At 38.5% G+C, this 19269-nt stretch overlaps 1 protein-coding gene across 1 annotated transcript in view; it reads right to left on the bottom strand.

Annotated features, from left to right (window-relative positions):
- ptk2aa (protein tyrosine kinase 2aa) overlaps nucleotides 1-19269 on the bottom strand; it is a 62587-nt gene that overhangs the window by 25245 nt on the left and 18073 nt on the right. The window contains 8 exon segments of the mRNA XM_030146755.1: nucleotides 3790-3905; nucleotides 5772-5872; nucleotides 5963-6047; nucleotides 6294-6391; nucleotides 9386-9442; nucleotides 15907-15971; nucleotides 16828-16858; nucleotides 17693-17810. Coding sequence (XP_030002615.1) covers nucleotides 3790-3905; nucleotides 5772-5872; nucleotides 5963-6047; nucleotides 6294-6391; nucleotides 9386-9442; nucleotides 15907-15971; nucleotides 16828-16858; nucleotides 17693-17810 — 671 coding nt within the window.

Below are 19269 nucleotides of genomic sequence, written 5' to 3'. Positions count from 1 at the left end.
TCATGTCAGTGGTCCATCCTCCAGGTTTCTACCCGTTAAAGGTCGTTTTTCCTTCCACTGTCACCAAGTGTTTACTCGTGGAGGATTCTGTTGGTGTCTGTACATTGGTTTAAGAGTCTGGTTCATTTCAGCTCTACATGGAAAGTGTCAGGAGATAACTTTTGTTATAATTTGGTGCTATATAAATAGCATTTGATTGATTGACAACCTTGTCATTGTTTACATCAGCTGGAACAGAGATGCATGTTCCAAACAACAGTTCACATTTCTGCTTGGACGGAGGAACACACATAATGTTGAAGATTTTGAAAGAATTCATCAACTTCTTTATGGATATAATAAAAAAAAAAAAAAAAAAAAAAAAAAAAAAGACAAAACAAACAAAAAAAATAGAACCAATGGCCCTGTAGCTTACTGGCCAAATTAAAAGGTTTGGGAAATGTATCCAGATGCCATTTATTATCACCCAGTTATGTGTATTTATTATATTACAGAAATAGCCCATGTTTTGGTCATATATTCCAATCAGATCTGTAAAAAAATTCTAATTCCAACTTGATGTCATTGATAGTTACTGATTTATTGTATCGATCCACTTCCTATCTCTTACAACGGGAAAATTTTTCAAAGTTGCACCAAATCCAGAATCAGATCCAGATCGAAATAATTTCAATACCTTGTGTTGACATCATCATAAAGAAGCTGTATACCAAGTTTGAAGTCAATCAGAACTGGAGTTTCAGAGAAAAAGACAATTGAAAATTTTTTCCCCATAAGAGTCCATGTTAAATTTTCTGTAAGTTCCTGGATCCAGAAGAAGATCCTGATCAGCATGTGGACATTATGTTTTGGTCATCTCCCCATCAGGGCTGGACTGTAGAAATTTACACTTGATATCATTTATATTTACTGAGTTATTGCATCGATCCACTTCCTATCTCTTATAATGGTGACATTTTTCAAAGTTGCACCAAATCCAGAATCAGATCCAGATCCAAATAATTTCACTAACTTTTGTTGACATCATCATAAAGAAGCTGTATACCAAGTTTGAAGTCAATTGGAATTGTAGTTTCTGAGAAGAAGACGATTGAAATTTTTGTAACAGATGACAGACGACGACGACGACGGACGCCACATGACAACAATAGCTTACGGCCTGTTGGCCGGTAAGCTAAAAAAAAACCAAAAAATCTTTTCAAGAACTTACTGCAAATCTTAAGTACACTTTAGAAAATTTCAAATAAAAAATGAAATGAAAATTCCATGTACTACCACAAAAAGGTCTGGAGTTGAAACTAGGCCATGTGTCATGTGATCAGAACATGGTGCTTTAGGCGAGGGGGGGTCAATCATTTTAGTTCAGGGGCCACTTTCAGTCCAATGTGATATCAACTGGGCCGGTCCAGTAAAGTGATAACAGTCAAAATAGTAAAATTACATTATGAAAATGTTTACATCTACAAACTATCCTTTAAAAATTGTGAAAAACACGAACAAATTTCTTAAGAAAAATAAATGTAATTTTAACAATATTCTGTCTAAATTTATCATTTACACATGTACATTATAACTGACAGATCACAGTGGATCTACAAATACAACAAACATTTAGTAACAGGCTGAATATTGATCAAATTACACTTAATTCTCTTTAGATTTCAGGTTGTTCATATTTTTTCAGGTGATTCAGATTTTTTGGGAAAAGTTTGTAAATGTAAACATTTTCATGTAATTTTACTTTTTACACTAAAAAAAAAACATCTGTAGTTGTCTTTATTTATAGCTATTGTGACAGTATTTTACTTAACTGATCTACTTTAGATCATATTGGTCTGTATGTGGAACCTGAACAGTAATGACTTTGACACCTTTTATTGTTAATATATTCAATGTGTTTTCACAGATTCATCCCATGGGCTGGATTGGACCTTGAGGCGGACCGGTTTTGGCCCACAGGCCACATGTTTGACACCCCTGATTTAGGCGATGTTACACATGGCTTTAATATTTAAAAAAAAAAAAAAGAAACAGAATTAGAGTATTCCTGTTTTCCATCCAAATGGCTGTCATGTCTTTTTCATGGATGAGTGATGAATAATTCTGTCTCCTTTTCAGTCCACATGACCTATTTTACTACCAGACATGTTTGTAAATGCCTGCTACAACAGAATTTATTATTGCGTGCATTTACTGTGTGCCAGCACCTCAAGTAAGATTTTTTTGTTTGTTTGTTCAGTTTTTTTGTTTTTTTAATTTTGCTGTTTCTATAAAGGTTTGTAATGTAAAAAAGTCAAATGCACACTAAATACATTTATATCAGGGGTGTAAAACTCCTTTTAGTTCAAGAGGGACAGACCATGAAAATTATAGCATATTGAACTATGAAAAATGATAACTCCAAACTTGTCTCTTTGTTTTAGTGCAAAACACTAAAATTACATTATGAAAGTGTTTACATTTACAAACTATCCTTTCACAAAAACCTTCAATAACATGAACAACCTGAGCCCCCCCCCCTAAAAAAAAGTGCAGTTTTAACTATATTCAGCCTCAGCTTATCATTATAACTGACAGATCACAATGGATCTATGAAGACACAAACTATTTACAAACAGGCATCTGGAACTGAAAAATACTGTATTTAACTACATGATCAAAACAACTTGTCAAGACTCAGAGACATCCTTGACTGTTAATGTCCTCTGTGTAATTTTTGCACCAGATTTGACCCTTAGGAGGGCCGATTTAGGCCCGCGGGCCCTATGTTTGACACCCCTGATGAATAGAAATACACCAGATATTATAGGAATAATATAAGATAATATAGAAATCTGGGTGTAGTGATGGGCTCAGATCTACATTGTGAAAAACAGATCAAGGCAGTCACAAAATCAGCCTGCTATCACCTTAAGATCATCTCAAGGATAAAAGATCTGATGTCCCAGCAAGACCTGGAAAAACTAGTCCATGCATTCATCTTCAGTTGGCTTGATTATTGTAACAGTGTCTTTACAGGTCTACCAAAAAAATCCATTAGACAACTGCAGCTCATTCAGAACTCTGCTGCGAGAGTCCTCACTAAGACCAGAAAAGTGGACCACATTAGTCCAACTCTGAGGTCCTTACACTGGTTGTCTGTCCATCAGAGGACAGACTTTACAGTTCTGTTGCTGGTCTATAAAGCTCTAAATGGTTTAGGACCAAAATCCATCAGTGACCTCCTGACCCAGTATGAACCCACCAGACCCCTCAGTTCAGCTGCGTTCAGCTTCTATGCTCCACATGTCTGGAACAAACGCCCAGAAAACCTCAGATCGGCTGAAACACTCAGTTTATTTAAATCCAGGTTACAGACCCACCTGTTCTCAGCTGCATTTGCATAGAGTTTGTATTCATCAGTTCAGATCTGCCCTGTTTCTTTTAAGATTAAAATTTGTATCTATTTTATCTATTTAACTGTTTTTTTGTTTTTTATTGTTTTTCTCATGCCTATACTTCTTATTGCTTCCCTGCTGTAATGCTTTTAATGTTTTATGTAAAGCACGTTGAATTGTCTCGTACATGAAATGTGCTATAGAAATAAACCTGCCTTGCCTTGCCTATTGTCTTACAAATGCACTCAGATAAATTCAGGGGATGTTGCACAGTATCTGAAAATACTTTTTCTAGAGAAGCATTTAGTTGGTTGGAAAAATGTCCAAGTGCTGAAAATGATAAACCAAAAGAAGCAATAATGTCATGCCCGGCTCCACCGGTACAAGCCTTCAGTGTATCCGGTGTGTTTACCTGTGTACGAAGCGTTTACTCTCCAGGTAGGCCAGGGCTGTGCTCAGCTGGTAGGCAAACAGAATGAGAGAAGCCAGGTCCAGACTGTACTTCCTCACCTGAAGGAATGAACGCAACTGTGGACAGAAAGAAAGAAGAACGGAAAGACCTTTTTGACACTGGGTCCACATATGGAATAAACAATGTAGATACACTCACAACAAAAAGAAAGGACACAAGTACAACCTCTTTGAATTCTATGGCTTTGTCGTATAAGGACATAATAAAATGTCATTTGGTCCTTACATGTTCTGACTTCAACATAAACCTGAAAGTTTTTGAGGGTTGTTTTAACCCATAAAGACCCACTGCTCTTACTGTGGCAATTCCAAAATATTTGTTTCTCTATATTTAACTTTTCTTAAGTGATTAATCACCATTTATTCTAATATTATCCTCTGTATTTTTTATTATTTCAGTGAAAATCAGTTTCCTATATTTAATTCACTGATCACGTGGATGTAAATTAAAACTCAGTAAATTCATAGGTTATTCTATCAGAAACAGATCAAACTGAACAAACAGTGTCTTTTTCAGTCCAATCTGTCATTAACTGAACGTAAACCCAGTGTGTCCGTCCACTGTCATTGATCCAACTCCATGGGTTTTACTGGGGAATCAATGTTGGAGAAGATGACGGTGTTTCCACGGTAACTATGGAGTCTCTGAACATCAAAATGGGTCATATCTGATGCCCATGAAAAGATGAAGAACAGTATTTTACACCAATTACTGACTTGGATTGATAGGATTAATGGATCAACAGGAATTAAACAGTTTAGATCAGTAGATGGTTTTGGTTAAAGGTGGACGTTTGGGTCTTTAAGGGTTAAACTTGAGGCTAGATTTAAATATTTTTAGAACCTGGTAAGGACCATATGGCAGACAGAACTACATGGTCCTTACCAACAGAGCAAATGTGCACTACTAATTATTATTTTTAGCAGCAGCAATAGGAACAAATAAATGTAGTGTGGTTAAAGGCACAATATTTACCTTTCAGGAGAAATATAAACTAGCATAAAATGATATTTACTTTATTACATATCTTTATCCTCATACCATAATGACCTAACTCATACACAAATGGACAAAAGTATGTGGACACGTTGAGTTCAGGTGTTTCTTTTCTAACAGGGGTCTGGGATACAAAACAATAATGACTAATGTCAGAATATAGTTTTATATTATAGGATAATATCCTATTGATTTTTAATATTGATGTTTTTGTGTCTGATCCTCATGAACAGGACATCTGACAGCTGTAGACATGATGTGTCCACATATTTATGTCCATATAGTTTAGAAACATCAATATTTCCTTAAAGTTTAATGGCAGATTTTTCTTCCTCAGTGAGATGTGATGAAAGTAGATGGAAACTAGAAGCACTCATAGAGCGCAGACCTCCGCCAAGGCTGATCAGTGCCCCCCCCGTGGGCCCCCCCACCCCCGATCACCACCAAAATTTAATCATTTCTTCCTTATCCCATTTCCAACAAACCCTGAAAATTTCATCCAAATCTGTCCATAACTTTTTGAGTTATGTTGCACACTAACGGACAGACAAACAAACAAACAAACAAACAAACCCTGGCAAAAACATAACCTCCTTGGCGGAGGTAACAAACAAACAGACAAACAAACAAACAAACAAACAAACCCTGGCAAAAACATAACCTCCTTGGCGGAGGTAACAATTTAAACCAAACTAACTAATGCAATGATATTTATCCCATAATATAAAACTATATTCTGACATTAGTCATAATTGTTTTGTATCCCAGACCCCTGTTAGAAAAGAAACACCTGAACTCAACGTGTCCACATACTTTTGTCCATATAGTGGCTGACTCGGGTAATTATGCTACGAGAATAATCATATTAACTTGTATGACAGAACAGACTGGGATAAACTGTGAAAACAGTAGTTATCTGACTGTACCTCTCCAAGAGTACACAGCTCCATAATGATCCACACAGGATTCTCTGTGATGACTCCAATCAGCTTCACAATGTGAGGATGGTCAAACTGACGCATGGTTACTGCAAAAAAATACAATCAAAATCAAACAGCCCCAGATCCATAAAGGTAAGCGGTGCGTACCAGAGGCAGCAGAGTGGACACACACTTACATGCTTCTTGTAGGAACTTCTCCCTGACGCTGTCTGATGTACAGTTCTTACAGGTCTTAATGGCCACAGGCAGAGCCGCCTTATCCTGCACAAACACAAGTTTACTTCAAATGTGTCCACACTCACTGCTTCATCATCTCTTTATGATTATCTTTGCAGTTGACTTCACAATAGAGCGAGACAATAAAAGACAAAAAGCAAGAAAAATGTACACACTTCATTTTTTTGAAGCATCTACAATGTATTCATGTTTTTTCTATGAAATTCCATTATCCAAACAATGTTCAAGTTCATATTTTGCTGTAAGTTTTCTAAGTGGTGTGTGTCGTACCGGGTAGCTGTAGACCCCCTGGTGAACATCTCCAAACTGACCCTCTCCGATGCAGCGCCCCAGTTCGATCCTCTCCCTCTGGATCTCATAGTCCCGGGCTGAGACCGAGGAAAAAGGACAAACACCAGTCAAGTTTTATTTAACAAAAGAATAAAAACATCTATCACATTTCTAGCTTTGTTACACTGAATGCACTCTGCTTTTTGGGAAAGTCCAGGTCAGGCCAAACCAAAACCATTAAAATATAAAAACACTTCAGCCAGGTCTTTCTGTGAAAAGTCCTTCCTTCTCTACTTTAACCTGACACGAACACTTAAACAAAAGGATGTGACCAAAAATATTATGACTTTAAATATCAGTTCATATTGAAAATGACCATGATAAATGTCAAGTCATTTTCAAGACTAAGACATGGTAAAAAGCAAAACCAGATGTAAAAGATGCAATAAGATGAAAAATGCATTTCAAAAACAAAAAAGACAATATGCAACTCCTTAACTCTAATCAAGTCCAGCTGCTTAATATGAATACATTATTTCAGTTGCCAGGCGTCATAATACAAACAGAAGAGTTCACAGTAAACCCATTTAAATGTCAAATGTAGGTCTCATAAAGATGCCAAACACAGTCCACACATCAGTGACTGGATTTTTTCATGGTAACATTAATGTCTCATTTAATGAGTCTGTTTGTGGACTTGGATTTGCTAATGAAATGATCCAAAGACAGAAATAAATGTTTTACTGGTGCTAACGTTTAGTCAATGTGGTTCTTTTCACCGACAAAAACCTTTTTCTGTTTGGGTGAGAACTGGAATTAAATGGGTTGGTTTTGCTACAGACATCCTCATCGTTTGACGCTTTACCTCTGCATTTTGTCTTATCAATACTTCTGCCTATTCTTTACAACATTTGTGCAGATAATCCTTAATGTCAGCCTCTACCTGACAGAACGACCACATTCTGACTAAAACGCCATTAAAAGTTGACTTCAACACTGCAGAGCTCTGCTTTTGGTCTCATCCCAAACAAAACCAATCATAGAGCACATGAACAAAACACATTCCAATATGAGGAGGTTTACTGCAATTAACTCTGACTCTAGACACTAAAGAACCCACAGATGACAGAAAAAACCCAACAATCACTGTGATGAATCAAACTAAATAAATCTATCATTACCAACAGGATGGTGAAGTGAGAACCAGCCTAATAATAATGTAAATACTTCAAAGATGCTCAGAATCACATGGACAGTGTGTGTCCTCAGACTAGGGCTGAGTAATACATCTATTATAACACTGTAATTATAATTATCAATACTGCAATACAGTATTGATCTGTGCTTTTCTTTACGTTTGGATTTGGATTATTTTGTTTAAACTTTCAGCTAAAAAAACAAGTTTCAATGTTGTTTTGCCTCATTTACATTTGCAAATGCTGTTGAATGTTCTACCTCCAGATATCACAAAATGTTGTGACAATAAAGAACAACTTCAACAAACAACTAATGATGGAAAAACACTTATTCAGTGGTCTCAACAACTCCAAAAAACATGTACTTGAATGAATGTTAAGTTCCTTTTTTAGTAACCCATAAAGACCCAGTGCTACGTCTATGGCAGTTCCAAAATGAATTTCTCTCTGTATTTAACCTTATATGTATTTTAGTAATATCCTCTTTATTGTGCGTTTTTTCAGTGAAAATCAGGTATTTTCCTAGATTTCATTTTCTGATCATGTAGATGTTCATAAAAACTCAGATTAAAGTTGATGGTTATTATATCAGAAACAGAGAAAACTGAGGAAAAAGTGTCTTTTTTAGTCCAATCTGTCATTAATTGAACATAAACCCAGTGTGTCTATCTACTGTCATTGATCCAACTCCATAGGTTTTACTGGGGAATCAATGTTGGAGAAGATGACGGTGTTTCCATGGTAACTACGGAGCCTCTGAATAGGTCAACAAATGGGTCATATCTGATGACCATGAAAAGATGAACTGTATTTTACACCAATTATTGACATATATTGATAGGATTAATGGATCAACAGGTATTAAACAGTTTAGATCAGTAAATGGTTTTGGTCACCAATGGCAGCTTGGGTCTTTATGGGTTAAAAGATGAAAGTCTCAGTACAATTCAATACAGAACCAGGCAAGGAAAATGAGGCACGCATTAAAATCTCAAGGCATTTCATTAAGAGAGCCACAAAGCAAGAGAGGCAGGAGGTTTTACCTTCAACAACTCCATAGTTCACTGTGTCGGCAGTGGGAGAAAGAGGAAGAGAGATGGATGAAAAGAGGAAAAGCCACAAGCTGCTTTACGACTGAAAATAGCTCAGAAAACACACAACAGAATTAAAGAGACACACACACACACTACCTGTGTTACTATTCCAGTTAGTTAACAGAGCCACAGAATAACTAAACACATGTTGCATGTTCAGTGTGTAGCTGTCAGTGGACTCTACACATATAGCAGACAGCGTGAAACGAGCACACAAACCCAGACAAACAGTAGGAAAATATGTCTGCACACTTTAGACTGTTTAGAGGAAGTCTAGGAAAGCAAGCAAAAGAGACATACAGTGGGACAAATATAGAAAGACAAAGCAACTTTACACACATTTAAAGTCCTGACAGTGGGATGAAGCTGCAATTACTTACAGGCTACAACCAAGTTTAAAGACGCAAGTATCAAATAAAGTGACAGTAAATGTAGGGTGGTGAGTAACATACGAATGGGTTTGACAGATGTAACCACAGTTACAAGGTATGAGCTGTATCCTCCCTGACCTCCCAATAGTGTCTCCGCTGTTTATATAAGACGCTGAAAGCAGCCTGACTTTGATTAGCTGCTGCTAAACCTACTGCGGTTCACTTGAACTTCTACCACGTCCTCGTCCAAATCAGCCTATTATACCACAGAGTAAAAGCTATGTTTGTTCAGGAACCTTACAGAAGAGAATAAGAGTTGGACTGTCCAAAACTGTAAAAAAAAAAACAAAATCAACAACAACAACAACAACAAAAAAAATTTCCGTCTTAGCACTGATGAGTGTTAACGGGACAGAGAGGAGGTTACTTACTGGAGGGCATGGTGTATGTGTCCTCTTCATCAACTATCTCAGCATAGTCATCAGTCTCTGTAACATTAGAGTAGACACAGTTAGAAGAGGCAAAGACACACACACACACACACACACACACACACACACACACACACAGGGACACATACACACACACACGGACAAACATGCATATACGGCTTGGTTTATCACAGGTTCACTATGGCATGATCCCTGACACATACTCACAATCACATGTGCATCCCATAAAAAAAAAAAAAAAAAAAAAAAAAATCAATGTTTAGCAGCTTTATTCTCAAACTAACTCCTAGTTCCTTTGGTCTTCTGCCTGTGTCTAAACACACAGCGTTGGCGTAGAGTGTCAGCTGAGCATGTGTTGTGCATATCTGGCTGTGTGAGAGCAGCTGGACTGTGGTAAGAAACTGTGGTGGTGGAGGAGTCGAAGAAAAGAAGGAGTAGAAACAGGAGAGAGGATTCAAGCAGGAGGAAAAATGACAGAACAGGAACGAGCGATGTGTAAGAAAAAGACAAAGACAGAGTGAAACACAAGGTGGGAAAAAAAAAACAAGGACCTGGATGTCATGTGAGCAGATGGTAGTGGTGAAGGGGGGAAGATGGAAGGACTCGATCCTAACCAGATGGTGGTGTTTAAAAAAAATCACCATGCAGACTCAGCTGTTGGAAACAAGAGTCAAACATCTGCTGTCCTGAAGGGCTGATCAGGGAATGTGTCCACAAACCCATCACAAACACTACTCCTGTGGCTGAGTTTCTCTACAAGCTCCTGCTTAGTGTAGTGTAGAATATAGTAGTTACAGCAAATTCAGAGGAAGACAGCCCTCCAATGTGAGATGGATGAAACCCTTCAGACTTCCAGAAGACTCCACAGAAGTGTCATAACACACACACACACACACACACACACACACACACACACACACGACTGGATGAACCATCAGGGCCGTTTGTTTGGGCTGACTTTGTAAATAAAGTTAAAATGGAAAAAAAAAAAAAGCTTCATGTTGAGTTGAAGGAGTTCAGGAAAAGCCTTTAAAGCACTGTTTAAAATATGTTGACCTGAAGTGAAAAAAGCCCTGCTCTAACTGCTGACACTCAAATCAAGTTAAATGTGTTTCATTTGATCACAAACAACATTTCAACAGAGTGAGATTGAAGCAGTTTATGGAATAAAACAGAAGAATTAGTTTGGTGCTTTAAGAGTTGTATGAACTGAGAGAGTAGTTCGGTACCATGTGGTCTAGGATTTGTCACTGTGTGTGTGTGTGTGTGTGTGTGTTAGCCCATTATAGACAGGAATGCACTGGCGCTTGAATCCAGCGAACCTCTCCCTGCTTCAGTGTGTGTTTGCATGCGTGTGTGTGTATGTGAATGTGAGTACACGTGTTCACAAAAGGGTTGGAGAACTTCCCTTAAAGAGACATACAACTTAATGTTCAGCTTTTTAATGTTCTTTTGTTTGTTTTTTTTTGTGGTGAAGAAACTTTTTTTTAATGTAGAAGTATTTTTGTTTTTAAAATGATCACAAATGTACATGGATAAAACCACAATCAGATTACACAACAGAACTAAAACTGCTCCAGTTACTAAAACGTCAGTCATTAAACATTATGGTCCTCAGAGTTTCAACCACAGAAATATGAAAAACTATACACTCAGTTTTTATTCTTACTGATTTCAGCCTTAATACACCACACACACACACACACACACACACACACACACACATACACTGGAAGGTGAAGGAGCTGACACACAACGGCCCACAGAAAACACATTTCCTGTCCTTAACAGTGAAGTTCAGGACAAGAAAGAAGAAACAACTGAGACTGATAAACAACAGCGGAACGTTACCATCCCCGCTAAGTTCTTCTGCAGGAAACAGGACAGCGAAGGAGGAGTGGAGGGGGGGTGGGGGTGGGGGGCAGCAGTGAAGAGGGTGGGAGAGAAACAAGGCAGAGGTTAGAGTATGAAAAGTCTGGAAATGACACAGGACATGTTGTAGGATCTGCAAAGCCACCAACCAGTTAGTCAACATCCAAAATATCTGCAGTTAAATTCAAAGTGAGGAAAGCATGAAAGCACCACTTTAGACAACAGCAGCACATTCTGAAGAAAGGACTGTCTTTGTCAAACTGTGAACATTTGTCAGTGAGAGGGTTAATGCGTAGTCAGGAGAGGATGCAGCTGTGTTTAAGTCCAATCCACTGGAATTTATTACGTCTAGTTTATAATTCCTTTCAGATTCTATATATGTGCAGATCGCCACCTTCCTAAAAATGTTTTTCTTTTGGACAAAAAATACTTTTTTTGCCTAAATCACCAAATACTGTACTGTATTACAAGATTTTTGTGTTTGCTAAAAAACCTGAGATATTACCTAAGGCAGTTCTTTAAGGATGGTGATGAGAATGGTATCATCCTGGAAGGAGACAGACATCACTAATTGGTTCATTCATTGATTTTCTGAACCATTGTGAGGGTGAGGGTCCCAGAGGGGTTCACAATGCATGTGTCACCACTTCTAACACATACAAACCAACAACCAATCACTGTCGCAGTCACACCTACGGCTCATTTCCATTGACTAATTAACCCATTAAGTGTGTGTGTGTGTGTGTGGTGACGATGCCAACCACTGAACCACTGCGCCGCCCACACACACAAATCACCACCACATACTGTCCAGAATAATGCCATTAGTTTGTCACCAAATACAGAAGCACTCATTTACATATTTCACATAATTAACCTAATTCATTCCATAAAAATGGATGAAAAAGGTATTGGAATAATATGTTGCATCATGATATTTTAACTCAGGACAATCTGATTCAAATGCAGATGGATCAGACTGTATGAAGCATTTCCAGAATTCCAACATTTACAAAAACCACAGCCTATCTTCTATTTTATATACACCATGTTCCTGACTTCTATATTTATATGGAATGTTCCCAACAATGTTCAAATTCGGAGAAATCCACAAACATTTCCTCTGTACTGTTGTGCATCACCCTGGCCTTTGTTGAACCACCGAACCACCATATGATCAATACATGTATCAATCAATACAATCAATACACCTCATATGATCAATACATGTGTTCTAGTTACAGGACATGGAATGACATCTCATTCCAACATCTAATTTGTAGTATTTCCTCTGGATACATATGGGGCTATATTCACCATTTAAATCAAGGATGTCAAACTCCTTTTCTTTCAGGTTCCACATTCAGCCCAATATGATCTCCAGTGGGACAGACCAGTAAAATAATAGCATAACAGCCTACAAATAATGATAACTTCAAATGTTTCTCTTTGTTTTAGTGCAAAAAAACAATATTAAATTATGAAAATATTCACATTTACAAAATATCCAAACAAAAAAAGGGGGGATAACCTAAATTTTTTTTAAATTTCTCAAGAAAAATATGACAATTTTAACAATATTATGCCTTGACCTATTTATACATGTGCATTATGGATCAGATCTGCAAAGGCTCAGAACATTTAATAAGAGGAAGAATATTGTTAAAAATGCACTTTATTTTCTTTAGACATTCCAGGTTGTTCATATTTGTTCAGGTTATTCACATTTTATTGTTAAATGAGTTTGTTAATGTAAATATTTTCATAATTTAATGTTATCCTTTTGCACTAAACAAAGAGAAAAATCTGGACTTGTCAATACTTATAGACATAACGGAATATAATTTTTTTCACATTAAACCAAGAAGAATATTTGGAGTCATTATAAATAGGTTAATATGCTATTATTTTACTTGAGCCCACACTTATATATGGCTCCTGTATGTGGCTCCTGATCTAAAACCTCTTTAACACCTTTGATTGTTAATATCTTCAGTGTAATTTTTGCACTTTGCAAATTTATCCCATGGGCCGGATTGGAACCTTTGGCAGGCCAGTCTTGGCCCATGGGCCACATGTTTGGCACACCTGATTTAAATTATGCCTTGATTCACTGATTTCGCATCAGTGTTCTACCAAACATGCAGATAGTCCTACTGCGCACAGAGCTGTGTTTCATGTTGCCTGCGTGTCACATTTGGATTCTCCGGTTTGGACGAAGACATTTAGTTCAGCTTTGAACAGCAAAGCCACCATCATCCACATCCACACCACTGGAAGATGCCAAAACCACACACAGACACACAAAGACACATGTTGACCTGTTCACGATGTTACCCTTAGAACAAGACACACAGTAAAATAATGTTTAACTAGTAAAACCATAAAACCACATACACATGTGCAAAAATCCTCTAGGTATGTTCAGATATTTGTATAAGCTGACACACTCTGAATGAAGTAAACTGAAACTGACCTGAACTGAAAACACAATAGATGACTTCAAAGTGATGTCTATGTCAAACATGTGCAGATTTGAGTCTGTGCGTTCTGTTTCTTATCATGTTATTCTGCTGCAAAATCTAAAACACTGGTTAGCAAAGTCAGTGCTTCCCAAACCAGACACTTCTTTTGCAGCAGATTGGATTAGTTCTAGTAGTAGTTGAGTCCTACTGATATAAGAAAGAATTAGTTAAAGCAAAGGAGAACAACACCTTAGTAGAAGAGAACATGCTGAAAGCAAGAATGACTGTGATGATACAGATAAAAGTGATTTGGTACAGTTACTATTGTTGAAAATTTTACATCCAAAATACACAAGTTTCTACACTGGCTGTCATTGCTGTAAATCAGGATTATTTTCTGACTCTTTTTAGAAAAGTGGTCATGAAAGATTAATAATTCAGTTCTCAGTAACACCCCCACAAACACACTTTAATTCTAATTCTATATTTATATAAATATCAAATTGTTATTTTTTTCACTCGTTTGTGTTATTTCTACCTGTCTTTTCTCTGGACTTGTTTGTTGTTTCTCGCAGCTGTTAACTGTGAAATTTCACCACGGTTGGATTAATAAAGTCATATCTTATCTTAACATACCAAACTGCTCAAATTCATTATCTTGAACAGTTTGTTCTTCCTTGGGGCTTATCCACACTAAAATCACCCATAAAGTATGTGTACAAATCACACATTTTATTCTGACACATCACAATTTTGCACACAGGCTGATTTCCTGCTGTTCTAAAGGGGCTGATTATACCATTGGGTGGAGAATCTGAACAGAAGACAAAGGGGAGGAGGAAACGACGGGCCTTGGTTGGTTTAGGAAGATTTGATGTCACTAGGTCTTCAGCCAATCGAGTAGGAAAGAGGACAAGCATGTGTGAGAGAAAACAGAGTGAATGGATCCAGTGGTGAGAGGGTAAGACAGTAAAGAAATTAAAAGGAAGAGGAGGACAAAGAGGACAGAGAGGACAGGGAGGACAGAGAGGATGAGGAGGAGAGAGAGGATGAGGAGAGGACAGAGAGGACGGGGAGGACGGAGAGGAGGAGGAGGACAGAGAGGATGAGGAGAGGACAGAGAGGATGAGGAGAGGACAGAGAAGATGAGGAGAGGATGGGGAGGACAGAGAGGACGAGGAGGACAGAGAGGATGAGGAGGAGAGAGAGGATGAGGAGAGGACAGAGAGGATGAGGAGAGGACAGAGAGGACGGGGAGGACAGAGAGGATGGGAAGGACAGAGAGGATGGGCAGGACAGAGAGGACGGGGAGTACAGAGAGGACAGAGAGGACGAGGAGAGGACGGAGAGGACAGAGAGCATAGAGAGGACAAGGAGAGGACAGAGAGGACGAGGAGGACAGAGAGGACAGGGAGGACAGAGAGGATGAGGAGAGGACAGAGAGGACGGGGAGGACAGAGAGGACAAGGAGGACAGAGAGGATGGGGAGGACAGAGAGGATGGGGAGGACAGAGAGGACGGGGAGGACAGAGAGGACGGGGAGGACAGAGAGGACGGGGAGGTCAGAGAGGATGGAAAGGTCAGAGAGGACAAGAAGAGGACAGAGAGGACGAGGAGGACAGAGAGGACAGAGAGGATGGGGAGGACAGAGAGGACGGGGAGTACAGAGAGGACAGAGAGGACGAGGAGAGGACGGAGAGGACAGAGAGCATAGAGAGGACAAGGAGAGGACAGAGAGGACGAGGAGGACAGAGAGGACAGGGAGGACAGAGAGGATGAGGAGAGGACAGAGAGGACGGGGAGGACAGAGAGGACAAGGAGGACAGAGAGGATGGGGAGGACAGAGAGGACGGGGAGGACAGAGAGGACGGGGAGGACAGAGAGGACGGGGAGGTCAGAGAGGATGGAAAGGTCAGAGAGGACAAGAAGAGGACAGAGAGGACGAGGAGGACAGAGAGGACAGAGAGGATGGGGAGGACAGAGAGGACGAGGAGGACAGACAGGATGAGGAGAGGATGAGGAGAGGACAGAGAGGACGTCCCAACAGAGGAGGAAACAAGCAGAGGAGAAGACGCAAAGAAGCAGACGTTGATGGAGGTGGAGACAGAAGTAAAGGTGGACATGACAGTGACTGGACTGTGTTTATATCACTGTTCGTCTTACCTGAAACAGAGATGGCTCTGACTCCACTCCTGACCGCTTCTAACTTCTTCTCATTATTAGACAACCTAATGGAAGAGAAAACAGCAGGAAGATAGTAAATTCAAAGCAATGTTTGAAATAAAATTAAGTCAGATCTCACTGAATGAGGTTAAATGTGGAAGCCTCTGTTCACATTCAATGATGAAAAAAACAACCTTCTCCATTGCTACACTAAGCCTTATTGTTGTGCCTTCACCGTGGTCTGTCTTTGAGTCAGCTGAACTTCACCACCATACATCACACACAACGAACAGAGAGAGAGAGAGAGAGAGAGAGAGAGAGAAGACAGACAGAAGGAGGAGGAGACTGTTGGAGTGTTTAAAAACCCTAAGTGGAAAATATTTGGCCCCTAAACATATCTCCTTATTTGACCACAGACAGAGAGGAGAAAGAGGAAAAGGACAGATTTGAGCTGAACTCACCAAAAGGAAGCAAAAAGTGTTGGTGTTTGAATATGGAGTGATAGTGAAATGTGAGAAATGTTAAAGCTCCACAGATTAACACAAGGATCTGCAATCTATAACGCAGACAAGAAGGTGGATTTGAAGGCTTCATTATGAGAAAACACATGCTTGTAAGATACCGATGAGCCTGTCACTGCTGTGTGGGATTTGAGATATATATATAAATATCTATGACAGTGAATATGAACACATTGAATCTAAAGGATGGAGGGCCTGCTTATTTTCCAGTATTAATCATTAGGACTGTCATCTGGTATAGTAAGACCATTCAATGTTAAGTAGTTCTTGTGGTATCCTTAGGTATCAAATAGCAGAAAACTGAGTAAATATTCTCAACTCAATGGACCAAAGTTTTGATATAAGACTGTCCTTAAGATACACTTAATGACAGACTGTTAAGCATGAGTCCAGTTCTTACTTTGGGATGGAGGGAAGCGCTCTCTCTCCCTCTAGAGGACAAAAACACAAATCAACCAGATCAGATTGAACATTATCAAGCATGTACACAGCAGCTTTCAAATACTGATTCACACTAAGAAGAAAAGGGTTTTTACAGAGTGTAAACATCCTGTTGGGTACATTGTTAGTCTCATATTGTAACTGTCTAACTCATCCACTGTATGGACAGAAGTATGTAGACACATTGAATTCAGGTGTTTCTTTTCTAACAGGGACCTGGGATACAAAACAATCATGACTAACATCAGAATATAGTTTATATTGTGGGATAAATATCATATTGATGTTTCTGTGTCCGATCCTCATGAACAGGACATCTGACAGCTATAGACATGATGTGCCCACATACTTATGTTCATATAGTTTAGAAACATCAACATTTCCTTAAGGTCCAATGGTAGATTTTTCTTCCTCAGTCAAATGTGATGAAAGTAGATGGTCAGATGTGGAAGAAAATTATTATTTTACGGTCAGAGCAGGAAAAATATTTCAAAAAATTTAGAGGTGGAACATTTAAATCAGTCATGAATAAACAGAATCTGTGTTGAGAAAAATTAAGTTAAAATCATCTCTGAGGCATTTTGAAACAAAGATAATTTAACCCAAACTAACCAATGCAATGATATTTATCCCATTATACTAAAACGATATTCTGACATTAGTCATTATTGTTTTGTATCCCAGACCCCTGTCAGAAAAGAAACACCTGGATTCAACAGGTCCACATACTTTGGTCCATATAGTGGATGAATTAGACAGTTATGATATGAGGATAACGATAGGTAAAATATAATCATGTAATTTATGGTAGAAGTTGGTCATACCTTTCTGAACTCTGACAATGAAGGAATGTGTTTCCATAGAGACGAGTCGACAGTAACCATCAATGAGGTCAGCTAAGTTCTCTGCCGTGGTCAGTGATGCTGTTGTAACTGTGAGCGGCTGCACAGACACAGTAACAGTCCTGTTACAAGTCATTATCAAAGCAGAGACTCTCAAAGAAAAGAAGGACAGTCTGACTATAAACCTTCAACATGTGTCAATGCCCACAAGTCAGTCTAATACAGCAAAAGGTAATACATCACACACCATACATCAGTGCATGTCATGAAACCCCTCTGTTGGAGAAACATAATATGGAATCTAAATCTAGAAAATATCTTTCTAGGGTTAGAACAGGGGTGTTGAACTCATTAGTTCAGCTTCCACATTTAGCCCAATATGATCTCAAACGGGCCAGACCAGAAAAACAATAGCAGTGAAAAAGTAAAATTACATGATGAACATGTTTACATCTACAAACTATCCTTAAAAGTGTGAATAACATGAACAATCTGAAATGTCTTCAGAAAAAAAACTAATTTTAACAATATTCTGCTTCAGTGTATCATTTACACGTATACGTTATAACTCAAAGATCACAGTGGACAGTCTACAAATACACAAAACATTTAGTAAAAGAAACAATATTGTTTTCAGATTGTTTATATTTGTTTAGCTTCTCCACATTTTTTGTGAAAGGACAATTTGTAAATGCTATCTTCATGAAATATGCTTTTTTTCTTTACACTAAAACAGAGAGAAAAATGTGGCATTTGTCATTATTTATAGGTTATTTGACAGTACTGGTCCAGCCCAATTTAGGCCTGAATGTGGAGCATGAACTAAAATGATTTTAACATTACTGATTAATATAATTTTTGCTTTTCACAAGTTCATCCCGTGGGCCACATGGACCCTTTGGTGGGCCGGTTTTGGTCCACAGACCGTATGTTTTGACACCTGGGTGTCCAAATCTGGTCCTCAAGGGCCAGCATCCTGCGTGTTGTAGATATTTCCCCTCTCCATCACACCTGGAAGCCATTCCATCATTATCAGGCTTCTGTAGACTTGATGAGCTGATCATTAATTGAATCAGGTGTGATGGAAGAGGGAAATATCTAAAACTGTAGGTCCTCAAGGATCAGATTTGGACACCCCTGAGGGTTCAAGCTATGCCTTTTGATTCAGATCAGAATGCAGGTCAGTCATGATCACTGCTTACTGATACCCTGCCTAGCCAGGGATGAATTTTGAGTCTTAACTTTTAATATTTTTTAAAACTTTTTTCAAAAATTTGTACCTAAGGCACAGAGAAAGGCACATGCAAAGAACATGTGTGAAACTTGAAAAGAATCGGGTCAATAGAGTCTGAGAAATTAGTTCGACAAAATCTCAGATGAAATGGACAGCAGAATCCCTGGTATGTCTACAGGGGTTGGACAAAATAATGGAAACACCTTAAAAAAAATCAACAAAATATAATTTAATATGGTGTAGGTCCGCCTTTTGCGGCAATTACAGCCTCAATTCTCCGAGGTATTGATTCATACAACTTGTGAATTGTTTCCAAAGGAATTTT

The sequence above is a fragment of the Sphaeramia orbicularis genome, chromosome 11 (genome assembly GCF_902148855.1).
Source record: "Sphaeramia orbicularis chromosome 11, fSphaOr1.1, whole genome shotgun sequence".
In the NCBI taxonomy this organism is placed as follows: Eukaryota; Metazoa; Chordata; class Actinopteri; order Kurtiformes; family Apogonidae; genus Sphaeramia; species Sphaeramia orbicularis.
This window is presented reverse-complemented; position numbering and strand designations above follow the sequence as displayed.